The sequence below is a fragment of the Colias croceus genome, chromosome 19 (genome assembly GCF_905220415.1).
Source record: "Colias croceus chromosome 19, ilColCroc2.1".
Lineage (NCBI taxonomy): Eukaryota > Metazoa > Arthropoda > Insecta > Lepidoptera > Pieridae > Colias > Colias croceus.
In genome coordinates this window covers 1,046,115-1,059,668 of record NC_059555.1, presented here as the reverse complement: position 1 = coordinate 1,059,668, position 13,554 = coordinate 1,046,115, and the positions used below count along the sequence as shown (strand labels likewise).

At 32.9% G+C, this 13,554-nt stretch overlaps 2 protein-coding genes across 2 annotated transcripts; one reads left to right on the top strand and one right to left on the bottom strand.

The window, feature by feature from the left end:
- Positions 1-9,346: 9,346 nt before the first annotated feature.
- LOC123700149 (3-oxoacyl-[acyl-carrier-protein] reductase FabG-like) lies at positions 9,347-10,270 on the bottom strand. The gene has a single exon (XM_045647281.1). It carries the CDS (start codon positions 10,233-10,235, stop codon positions 9,486-9,488), a length of 750 nt encoding a protein of 249 aa, XP_045503237.1. The 5' UTR covers positions 10,236-10,270; the 3' UTR covers positions 9,347-9,485.
- A 1,997-nt stretch (positions 10,271-12,267) lies between these two features.
- Positions 12,268-13,281, top strand: LOC123700268 (uncharacterized oxidoreductase MexAM1_META1p0182-like). The gene has a single exon (XM_045647440.1). The coding sequence runs from the start codon at positions 12,302-12,304 to the stop codon at positions 13,040-13,042; it is 741 nt and encodes a 246-aa protein (XP_045503396.1). The 5' UTR covers positions 12,268-12,301; the 3' UTR covers positions 13,043-13,281.
- The last annotated feature ends 273 nt before the right edge of the window (positions 13,282-13,554 follow it).

The window sequence follows — 13,554 nt, the reverse complement described above, 5'->3', positions numbered from 1 at the left end:
AAACAAACATATTAGTATAGATTCTACATTACAAAAAGTTATTAGTTAACCTGCTACCTACTGCCTTTTTAATTCCCCATAATGATATCAAAACAAATATCTCACATGCAGTTCAATATATCAAAACGAACCCCAAATAATGTAATAATATATTTACATACTATTACCCTAATTAACTCGAATTCCGTGAGATTACGTATCTATATCCACGAATATTACTTATATTAAGCCACACCTTAATTAACGTAGTGATTTTTATGTTTCAATGACTGGCGGTATGCGTTTCATTTATTAAACTTATGTAGTTTTTAGAAAGGGTTTAGTAACCAACGCCCAATTTTTTTTTTTGTTTTTGACACGCAACAAGGTAGAGTTTTATGTAAGTCGGTCTTGTAAAACAATGAAGAAATATATAGGAAAATAGATTCAAAAAATTGTTTTATTTACTGACTGATTTAATTTACATTTTCTACAAAAAAAAAATATTGAAAAATGTATTGGTAAGCGAACCAGTGAACGGTTCGGCCAATGCGACTTATTTTTAACGCGTTCGTTAAGACAAGGAAGGTTCTATGGAGAAAAAGCACGAAAAAGGGGCACTGGAGCAGAACAACATCTGCGTTCTAAAAATTTAATACCCGAGAACTTATTATTAGTAGATATATATTATACGCGTTTTAACACGTTAATATATTGTTTATCTGGTTCCATCTATAATAATTATTTCCACGCCTAACTACTGTACAAAAATTTCCTTCTATAGTCCAAGAGTCAACAATAAACGCATGATTAGAAAGAAACCAAATAAACATACATTAAATAGTCAAAGAGCCAATCTCAAAGCCACATTAAGCTTTCATACCCCATTATGAAGCCTCAAAGCGAATGACATATAAGAAAAAATCACTTCAAGTGTATGTGCTACTTAATATTTCACCTTTCATTACGGCATGTTAAATATTAATTTCTTGGTACGCGAAATTGATCTTTATCACGTGGGTATAAGGGTGTGGGTAAGCGTTGCTTTTTTTGATGGTATATTTACTAGTTTAAACTAGATGTCTGGCTTTTTATTGATATTGTTAAAAATTTTGGTAAATTACGTATATTTTTTATTTTTTTATAAAAAATCTCAATTTAATTAGTTTTAATTCGTTTACTAACTCTACATTGTTCAATTAGATACAATTATAATATTTTACTTATATTAATTATTAAAATTTGCATAAGTAATGACTTTAGTTAAGTTTTTAAATCCTAAAAACAAACTAGTTTTCAATACAAACATACATCGACAGCCACCTTTTTTAATAATTATTGAAAAATTAATAATAGCAGAAGCACTTATACAGATTACTAAAACAATTAAAATCAAAATACCTACCTCTATAATAAAAATATAACCGCCAAAAACGTTCTAGAATCATTCAAACGTTCCGTTTTTGAATTCAAACGTTATCATAACGGTTAACCCTCCACGCACATGGAGGTAAATACGTTGCACTAAAACTTTTGTTTTTTTTTTTCGGGAATATACCAGAGTTCATTGAAAAATAATCCAAAGCGTACAGGTTAAAAATACGAGTCCTCTGATACTCGCATCTCGACATCGGTCGTTCATTTTTGATGAGGAATCTTTTGATATCCTCCCCCCACCTCCCTGACTCAGATAATGCGCTTTACATACTGCGAATAAGGTTAAAGAACAAGCAAATATAATAAACTTGAATTTTTTAACAAAATTAAGAATGAATTCACAGTTAAATCATGAAAGCAAAATGCACTTATTTAAGAACTTCATGAAAATATTACTTATTTACTATTTTAATGTAGGTAAAGTGTCGGTTCACTAAATCAACTGATTCACTGTTAAGTTTAAATAAATAATAATAGTTAGTTTGTGAGAAAAAATCGATTAGGCATTATGTTAGTATTTGAAAATTGACAGGAAGCATCGGAATATAAAAAGATTGAAATTTAATCTCGAAACTTTTTATTAATTTTTAACAAAAATAGTAATTTTAATTTCTTTTCTGAATTTGTTCTATATAAAAATATCTGTCATTCTCTACATCCGTGTGTCACGCAATAAAACCCCACTCGGCGGTCTGTCCGTATTGAAATTTTTGAATATGCCAACACTCGAGGATTCAACACTCGAGTGTATCCCAAAATTTTCGGCGTAATTATACAGTCGAGAGGATCTCGATTTTAGTTCACCGATATTATGTTTTGCCAACCGCCTTTTTGCTGTTTTGACCGTTGAAAAGGCATATTGCTATGCCGTGTTGTTTGCGGAATTTGTTTCTATGTTTTCGTTTTAAATTTTTATTCATAAAATACATACTACTTACTATATTATGTCTTGTAGATGGACTCAAAGTTCGATGACATACAGTACACCAAAGAATCTTTGTCTCTAATTTAATTTAAATCGACTATTAATATAAATTAAATAAAAACATTGGTTATATGCAAAACTAAACACGTAAACATAAAATACTTTCAATTATAATTTAAAACATTTTTTTTTTTCATTTCTATATAAACAATCTTGGCTGTATTTCATATTTCCTTTGCCTTGACACATCGATGCGGCGTTTCACAAAATGGCGGGGATCGGGCGGGAAAACAAAATTTAAAATTCAAGAAAACAATATCGAGTGTGCATATTCTATACAACGTTTGGATACTTTACGATCGCACTGGGAAATGTGACATTGCTTTTTCCAGAGAAATAGGAATCTATTTTCTTGACGGCGTTATTTATACAACTCGTAATGTGGTGCTTGTAAAATAGTATTTGTTTGCCTAATGCCTTAGATAATATATTTCAATTATTAAATATTAAACTAGATATTATACACACGGAAAAAGCACTAAGCGAGCTAGATTTTCTATTGCCTATGCTTTTCTACATAGTTTCATTAAAATCCGTTCAGTAGTTTTCGCGTGATAGAGCAAAAAATATCATTTCATACAAAAATTCACATTGATGTATACATAGTAAGTATTTATTAAATTTAACTTAAAAAATAATTACCTACCTATTCATTACAATTAATTTACGAATCAGATTGTGGTTAAAATTTATAAGCCCCTTGCTTAAATAATATTTCTGTAGATTTATTGTGATCTCAAAGGATTCATACAATTAAAATTACCATATGACAAAAATACACCATCAAAAGTGAACACATATAAAGTTCTAAATAAATTCTCTCAAACAAACAAAAAATAATGAAAATCAATTTATCCTTCCGATATATTCTTTCCCCAGTACGGGCTCTCAACTCAAGGGCAGGTCAGCTCTTGAATGGAAATTCCAAATCAATGTCAAATATGTTACCTTCTTGGGTATAAGGGGCTCTTATGTAGGATAATATTAAATAAAAAAAACATTTTCTATAGAAAAACGCATGGTAAAGAACAGACTTTTGATTATGTTTCATTTGTCATTTTTTAACGTTCGTCCCTTATAGTACTTTATTTTACTTATATTTTCTAACTAGCTTACCGCCCGCGGCTTCGCCCGCTTTGTCTAAAACCTAATAAATTATATACTAAAACCTTCCTATAATTACTGGCTTTGCGTGCGCGGTTTTGCCCGCTTTTTAGAATAATTAACAAATTATATAGGTACCTTTTTCTTGAATACTCTATAGTCTATTAAAAAACCGCATCAAAATTCGTTGCGTAGTTTTAAAGATTTAAGCATACAAAGGGACACAGGGACAGAGAAAGCGACTTTGTTTTATACTGTGTAGTGATGATACATAAATATATTTAGGTTTTAAATTAATTCAACAGTAGGTAGGTTACATCATTATATTCCTTCTGTTCTTTATCACTACATAGTATAAAACAAAATTGCTGTCTGTCCGTCCCTATGTATGCTTTAAAACTATGCAACGGCTTTTTATAGATATAGTTTCTATACCAGTACTTTCTGTTAATTTCATAAAATTTTCTACAAAACGGGCGAAGCCGCGCTCGGAAAACTAGTAATACGAATAAAATATTAATACCTATACGTTATTGATTCCTTCCATTTGTTTTACGTTGTTTTTCTCGTTCTAGCTTCTATAACTAAAAGTTCTGGTAACTTCCAGAATCATCAAGATCAAAATGCTACAAAAAAACGGCTCTTGAAATCAATACTGAACAAGACACACAGTCCATTTCTCTCAGTTTACCCTGACTGTCGTTGATTTTTATTCATTTACCCTGACGTCGGACATATCGGTGTTGCTAGCGAGGAAATTGCATTCCTCCTAATAATTCCTCTTATGGGACAAGTTTACTGTTTCTACTTTGTTAGGGCACTGTATTGGACGGCCATGGTTTGTCTATTATATACTAATATTATAAAGCCGAAGAGTTTGTTTGTTTGAACGCGCTAATCTCAGTAACTAGGTACTATCCGATTAGAAAAATTATTTCTGTGTTAGATAGCCCTTTTATTGATGAAGGCTATATAATATCATCACGCCAAGACCAACATGAGGGGAGCAATACAGGTAAAACCGTGGGGCACAGCTAGTCGTGATATAATTTAAAAATAATTTTATGTTTTTCCATGTTCCTCGTGTATTAAGTAAGTTCCTTATACAGTTATGAAAAAAGTTTTCTAGCATGTTCTATTTTAGTTTCTCATCTCCATAATACTCGGGTATCACCAGAAGGACGGTACCCGGTCTTTTGGAAGGCTTACGTGGGGACACGGATCAAACACGCAGAAGCCCTTTTGAGAGTTTTAATGTGTTATGGGACACCTATTTTAGTTATTATTACAAAACGATAATTTCTGTCAAATAAAACTTAAAAAAACTCCGTCTAGATCGATACCATGATCACCAACTACAAGGTCACCATCACCACCTGAAATAAAGCAAATTGTACACAAATTATATTAAAAATCTAGGGCCGATTTTTCAATACTTGGCTAAAACTTACCTGTCCAATAAAGTACCTATAACATGAATCACCTATTCTAATTAGAATACATTTTTGAAATGGTAGTTTAATAATTAATACGTTAATGGACGAATAAAAACCAAGGATTGAAAAAATCAGCCCTAAATCAACTAACATTTATAATAAACACACATTAAATTATTATAACGTCCGCAAGCAAGATTACGCTGAGATAAGACGTTAATCAACTTAGGTCCATCATAAGTAAAGGTCTGAGGATTACATTTATGCCCCCCGAAATAATTAATTCCCTTTAACTTCATTAAGAAACCCGCATAGGTGTAATTAGAATGAGGAATCTTAATTGTTGAATTGAATGCGGAATATACGGGCGGGAAGGATGGACACGGTCTTGCGTATTTTATTTGAAAATTTAATAGCGCATGTAATTTCTTTGAATGATAGTTATAAAGGAAATATAAATGAATATAGAACTTATTATAAAAATCAAACTGAACTATATTTTTGTAATATATAGATTTGCATAGACACACATGATTATTCTCTACGCCTGTAGTTCCATACTAAGCAATGTTTGTAACCGTTGGCACTTGCCTTTGACTTTTTTTGTTTATGTATATTTTAAAATACCGTTAGTAATTTTAATAGTACCGTTATATGTTCTATATTTAACTATAAAAAGTCATACCACTAAAAAGAATTATTACAAACTTATGGTGTAGAAAAATTACCTAAAACTTATAGCCTAATAGGATACGATAATACAATACCATAGGATAATACAAGTTGACTTTAGGTTTGCACATAATATTATGTAATATAAGAATCAGCGTATTGTAATTCCCGATAAAACTAACCGAATAATAAAATACTTCTACATACTTTGGCAATAACCAAACCCAGACATAAAGAACAACCATCCTCACACCCATAGGTTAATCACCTACTTGTCCATTAATCAATCAGTTAAACAGATGCATAAGTAATGCATCTGTCCCTTACCCCACTAGGGGACACGGGACTTAACTTTTTTTTTACTTTTATCCTCACACCCATACAAGTCACCATCCTTACAGCCCGTGTGTCCCAAAGCCGCGTATTCACGATCATAATAGGATGAATGTATGGTTTAACGTCGGTCAAGGCGTGATGCTGTAACAATAAGACATTGTTCGCAGCCTCAAAGGGTCGCGGATAATGGCCATATGAATTAGCTGAATGCCTGATGAATTTCCAACGTGACGTGGATTGTCGTTATTACGGTGGATTATTCAATATGTTACTATTGTTGAGGTGATAATAAAATGTGGACCTGCTTTATTGTTTAGCCAATTATATCATTTTTAGTGAAAACTTATACGTCTAATAAATATCGTCATCATCATCATGATCAGCCTATATACATTCCCACTGCTGGGACACAGGCCTCCTATGAGGGTCCAATTAATATGTGAAAATAAAATGAGAAGCTATGGTGTGTATAGACCCGTTTTTTTCAATACTTATCCGTCTCATAAAGTAAAATGTACCTGTAAAATGACAAAAGATGGGCAGTTAGAATTAGAACATATTTTTCAGCGGTTTAGTACGGTGCTAATCAGCCTAAATGATTGTTTTATTTCTGGAACAAACATGAAGATAAGGATGTATCTATACTAATATTATAAAGCTGAAGAGTTTGTTTGTTTCAACGCGCTAATATCGGGAACTACTGGTCCGATTTGAAAAATTCTTTCGGTGTTAGATAGCTCATTTATAGAGGGAGGCTATAAGCTATATATCATCACGCTACGACCAACAGGAGTGGAGCCACGGGGGTGAAACCACGCGGAGCAGCTAGTGATGGATAAGAGTTCTAAGTCTAACCACTTTTTTAAACAAAATTTAATATTTATCATGGTATTCCTATATCCTATTATCCTTTATCCTATTTAATTTAAATTTGGCTTCTTATACTCTACAATCTACATAAAAAGGCTCCGCATTCGTATCTATCAAAATATAATAAGGTACTGAAGTCGCCTCATGCTGAAAGGATCCACATAATAGCCGATAAATTTCCCATTACTAAATAGTTACATAAAAACCGTTTACCCCATAACATTATTGAATAAACTCAACATCCTTTAAGCACATTCATGCGGTCATGCCTCAAATCCGATTCATAATTAGAATGTTTATGAATACAAGTTTCCTTTGATTTAAAGATATTACGGTATTACCTAATAGACGTAGCTGCAGCTGTTCGAGCAGCACTAGATTCGAAATGAGAAAAGTTTCACGTAACCGTCGGAGTCAATACTAGCTATAAACAAATCTTTCTACATGACCCCTGTTCCTGGACTTTCCACCCTATATCTGGTGGTTAGGGATGAGATTCGATTGCGGTAAACGATTCCTGTTTTGCGTATGACGCTTAATCCAGCGCCGATAAAGTTTTTCTAATAAGGTTCTCTGCTGCATTATTAGGTCGGAAATTAAAAGTTGCACTGTTACATATTGTGCGGAGGCTGGCTTTGATGGAAGGCTTTTGGTGTTGGATGCGCAATGTATGCATCGTATTTGTTAACGACTTTTTGTTCCAGCCATGGATCCTTTGAGATACAGATATGTTGGGAAGTTTTGAATAAAAATTCAGTATCTGAAGTTTCATTATATTATACCCTTTATAAAAAACACAGGCAAAATCTGTGTAAGGAACAAATATTTTAAAATATGATTAGGAGTTGTATTTTTCAATAAATTAAATAAATTGGGTACAAGGTGCAGGTAAAATGTCCACACCTATCATTTAAAATTTATCTATAATAGCATGTGAAATTATTCTTTACTTTCAATTAGTTAGTTACTTTTAAGTAGATTGTAGAAATAAATGAGTCAAGAAGAATCAAGATAAACCAAATCTTAAACCGGCTGCTCACCTACCTGCCGCAGGGGCAATATTTGAATTTTACCCTTAATTTTCATGTATACATATAGGCAAGCAGGGGCAATTTAGAGAGCAGCTGAAATTGCTCCGACCGCGCCGTGCAACCGAGATTGTTCCAATATTGCCCCTGCGGCAGGTACGTGAGTTACCGGCTTTATCATATCTTCAGTTTAAATAATAAAATATTATATTTAATAACTGTTGAAGCAATAAGTTCACAAATCCATTAACCAAAATTACCTATATACCTTTTTATTCTCCTGTTCGAATTATAGAAGCAAACACGTACCATAAGTATCGGTCATGAGATACTAGGCGTTTACTAATATTATAAAGCTGAGTTTGTTTGTTTAACTAAAGAACTACTGGTCCGATTTGAAAAATTCTTTCCGTATCAAATAGCCCATTTATCGAGGAAGGATATAGGCTATTACATCATCACGCCAAGACCAATAGGAGCATAGCAATGCTAGTTTTAAATGATATATTTAATTATTTACTACCTAGGTACATAATATCTATTTTTTATTGTTCAGAAATTATCACAACAAAAGATCTTTAATTTAATATGGTCATCATGAGTCATGTGATACAATATTGTGCAATTAACTCCCTACATATTAATTGAAATTGCATCGTCCGTGAGTTCAATATTTTTTAGGTTTTTTTTTAATTTTTTTCCTGTCAACAAAAATAATTGTAATACATTCGCATTCCGTCTTTTAATAAAGATTATTGTTATTAAAAAAATATTATTGAAATCGTAACGTTATTTTCTTTATGTCTTTGACTGGATATAATATATCTAAACAGGAAAACGTCTATATAATCGGGTTTTACATTTGGTCATAATATGAATAAACTCATATTTAACCTTACAAAAATTTATACTAATACTAGTTTCCGCCCGCGACTCCGTCCGCGTGGAAAAATTAAGAAAAATTAAGATTTATTTTTTTTCTACGTATTTTTCCGGGATAAAAAGTATCCTATTTTATGCCCAGGATAATAAGGAATAATTATACCAAGTTTCATCGAAATCGAACCTGTGATGCCTTAACATACAGACAGACAGACAGACAGACAGACAGACAGACAAAAATTTTTTTAATCACATATTTGGGCTTGGTATCGATCCAGTAACACTATTTAGTAGTGCTATTTATTTAGTTCCAGTAGTGCTATTTATTTTTTCAATATTTTAAATGTACAGAATTGACCCTTCTACAGATTTATTATATGTAACCTAGATTATAAAGCTGAAGAGTTTGTTTGTTTGAACGCGATAATCTCAGGAACTGTTCCAATTTAAAAAATGATAAAAAAATAATAAAATCGGTTGAGCCTTTCAAAAGGAACTTGTATTATTATTTACTAATACATTATATTATATTTATTAGAAATATACCTACTTAAGTTTATTCTATAAAGTATAAACGTTATTTCATGTTACATAAACTACAATAAATAAAGACCAAATGGAGAAAAATCGTATATTTTCTTATTAAATATTAATAACATAACTTTAATTCTAAATAACCTAAACAATGTTTATTTTAATTGATATCAGTCTTAAATTCCAACTCAGTGCACACAGAAATGTTAAACACTTGTCATATCATATCAACGTATTTCCTTTATCACTAACTAAATTCGATCCCGTTATACCCCTCGCCTTATCACTAGCCACAAACAGTATTAAATCGGCTATCTCCTCTGACTCAGTCCACGGTCCATACATTACATTTTTGAAAGAACCAACATCTCCGGCTCCAAAACCTGCATTCTGTAACATATCACTTTTAACTACTGCTGGGCTCACTGTATTCACTCTTACCCCATGAGCACCTAATTCGATAGCCGCTGCCCTTGTGAAATGATTCAATGCCGCCTTAGATACACAGTACGCGTTATATTCGTCGCAGATCACTCTCTCTGCTCCTATAGTTGATATATTCACTATATTACCCTTACTGGCTATCAGGTGAGGTGTGGCAAACGTCGTCAAGTAAACAACAGCTCGTATATTTGTATTCATTACTTCATCGTACGTATTCCTAATGGTATCATACCTCAAATTGCCGCAGCGCAAGATAGCTGCGTTATTAACTAAAATATCGATTTTGTTGAATTCTTCAATCGTTTTGTCCACGATGTTTCTGAGTTCGCCGTCGTCAGTGAGGTCAGCGTTGATGACTAAAGGTTTTTTGCCGACAGCTTCGCATTTCTTCCGCACATTGTCCAATTTATTTTGATTTCTTCCTATCATGACAACGGAGGCGCCTTCTTGAGTGAACGCTATGGCTGTAGCGGCCCCTACTCCGGAGCTCGCCCCGGTCACAATAACAACTTTATCTTTGAAACTCATCACGTCCGCTCTGCACGAGCCACGGTTGAACACTGAGTCATTGAAAGTGGCACTTGGCAGACGGCAGTTGCTATTCGCTATTTTTGCAATGCACACATGCGTACGCGCGACATACGGATTTGTGAAATAAACTACATTCACTGATATTAATTTATAGGACATAAATTGATATTAAATATAATTTAATACAATATGGTATTGTATTCAATTATTCGGAAATACAGGAAACTTGTGATAATTAATATAGTACATGTTTCGCTCTCATAGCAAATGAATGAATTTCGTAATGTTTACCACACACGGTATTACCAGATTCTACCAGATTGCAATAATTATTATATAGGAATTGAAGCATTCTTCTAATTATTGAATAATTAGAAGAATTAAATTGGCCTTTTGACAAGTATCAGAGAATTAACTACCTAGGTATAATACACGTTATTATCTTTATATATAAAAATGAATCGCAAAATGTGTTGGTAAGCGCATAACTCGAGAACGGCTGAACCGATTTCGATAATTCTTTTTTTATTATATTCCTTGAAGTACGAGGATGGTTCTTATGTAGAGAAAACGTAAACATGTACCACGGGCGAAGCCGGGGTGGACTGCTACCTAGTCTTATATATAAAAATGAATCGCAAAATGTGTTGGTAAGCGCATAACTCGAGAACGGCTGAACCGATTTCGATAATTCTTTATTTATTATATTTCTTGAAGTACGAAGATGGATCTTATGTAGAGAAAACGTAAACATGTACCACGGGCGAAGCCGGGGCGGACCGCTAGTGACAAATAAATCTATCTTAATAGGTAGGTAGGTAATAAATAAAAATAAACATACTCATCAATTACCAAGTAAAAAAGATTAATAATATCAATAAAGAATGATAATTTAATTTTTAATGACAGATATAAAGATTAGCATTGATATAAAATTCTGAATATGAATTAGGTAGGTACCTACTAATTTAGGGAGAATTTTTTAATAAATAAGGTTTACTAGAATTCTGCTTCTGTCCACGTTTTTTGTGAACCTTTGATGTAACCTAACCTATATACATATAGGTACATACAATTTAAATATTTAGAAAACCGAAATAAATTTATCCGTAGTTATGTAAAAATATTGCACAAAAATTTATTTTTGTTAGTCGTAATCAACAGATGTGTCACAGGATTGGTCAGAGGTTAACTAATATTGCGAAAGATATGAATTCACGAGTAACTTTATCTTTGTTTTTTTTAAGCTATTAAATTATTATCGAGTGAATTATAAAACACATTTTTCCCGTTTCGGACGTATTAGGTATATCGAGGCTAAGATTATGTTGTTTTTTTAACGTAATTAATATTATTATTTTTTTTTTAATTAAGGATCGACCGACTTATCGATTCCCTTTTGAGGCAAAAAAGTTCGTTCGTCTGGCAGAACACAGAAGTGCCTACCTATGCTTACTTTCTTATCCTGATAAATAAGTATAACACATCTACCTAACCGTGGTTCTAGCCGCGCTGCGCGGTTTCCCGCGGACGAACCCGTGGGCAAATTCCAGTATTTTTATATACCTAGGTATTTATCAGGTTTTATCTTATGTTTATCCAATACAACTACATTTCGTCTAAATCAGTCCAGTCATTTTTTCGTGAATGAGTATCCTCACAAACTTCGTAGGTATTTGTCCGATGATTCGAGGACTTGCTGCCGATATAATATAACCGTAACCTATACGATAACGCATTTTCCTGTCCCTGAAATAGTTAATGCTTACAAGTAAACAAAAACATATTCACTATACCTATATATAGGTATAATGAAATAGGTCCATTTTTATAAAGCAAAACTTCTCGTTCATTCTATTCTATTAAGTATATATTTCCTGTAGAAATAATAAGTACAGGCAAAATATATTTTTAACATTTTTAATATTATAAATCAATTAATTATTTAGTTATTTACACGCAAAAACGTTCCCATTTCAAGCTGAACGCATTCAAAGACCGCAACTGTCGACTGCGCATACACTTCAGTGTTTAGTAGCGGCTCCTTGCGCTCGCTCGTGGCCATGAGTTGTAAAAACAAAGTTGTTGTAATAACCGGCGCAAGTTCAGGCATTGGAGCCGCCACGGCTGTAGCATTTGCTAAGGAAAGCGCTCAACTCGTCTTAGTAGCGAGCAATAAGAAAAAACTAAGAAATGTGAAGAGCGCCTGCCAAGCTGCAGGAAGTAAAGTATCTATAATCATAACAGACCTCACAGAGGAAGTATACAGCGGTGTTATAAACTCAGTAATAAAAATACACAAGAGAATAGACGTCCTAGTCAACAATGCTGGAGTACTAGAATATGGAAAATTAAGAGATAACACTCTGGTCGATGCGTTTGATGAAATTATGGATGTAAACATCGCGGCTCCCGTTTTTCTAACTACGTATGCAGCTCCACACCTGATAGCAAGTCAAGGTAATGTAGTAAACATATCTGCGATTGACGCAGAGAAAGTTGTATGCGAAGAATACGGTGCGTTTAGTGTGACAAAGGCGGCACTAAACCAGTTCACTAGAGCGGCGGCAATAGAATTAGGAGAGCATGGTGTTAGAGTGAACTCAATTAGCCCATCAGATGTTAGGACCAATATGTACAAAAACGCGGGAAAAACAAAACAAAATGTTGAATTAAAAAGTGTTCTCAATCCGTGGACTGAACCGGAGCAGATTGCTGATTTGATACTTTTTGTGGCTAGTGATAAGGCAAGAGGTATCACTGGATCGAATTTAGTTTGTGATAATGGTAGCATGTTGTTGTGATTAATTTAGATCTTTAGTATAGAAGCAAAAGGTTACTTGTTCAACTGAGATTCGTTATTGTATAAGTTTTGAGAAAGGCATAAAATCTTCTTAATTCTTATTAATAATTTTACTATTTCTTATTAAACTGAAAAATGATAAAGTTAAAATTTAAGGATTTTCCATCCCTTACATAGGCCCCAGCCAGTACCTTGGCCCATAGCCTCGTTGATCCTAAAGACGGCACTGTGTATATGACAATTTCAGAATGCATTTTCTTCAATATTTTTACTTCAGAATAATTTTAAACAATAATTTTAGATAGTAGGTAATAAATAAAATAAATGATGATAATAAATATTGCACTTTTATTTATCCCCATATTCACTATTCTGGAAAAATAGCAATCAATGTATGACCGTGTTTATTGCAACCCACAGTATTTTTTTGACCCTTCTTTTGCGACAGCCTAATTTTATTGAATGAACGTATGGATATATACATGACAAACGCAAGAGTAAAACTCCCATGAA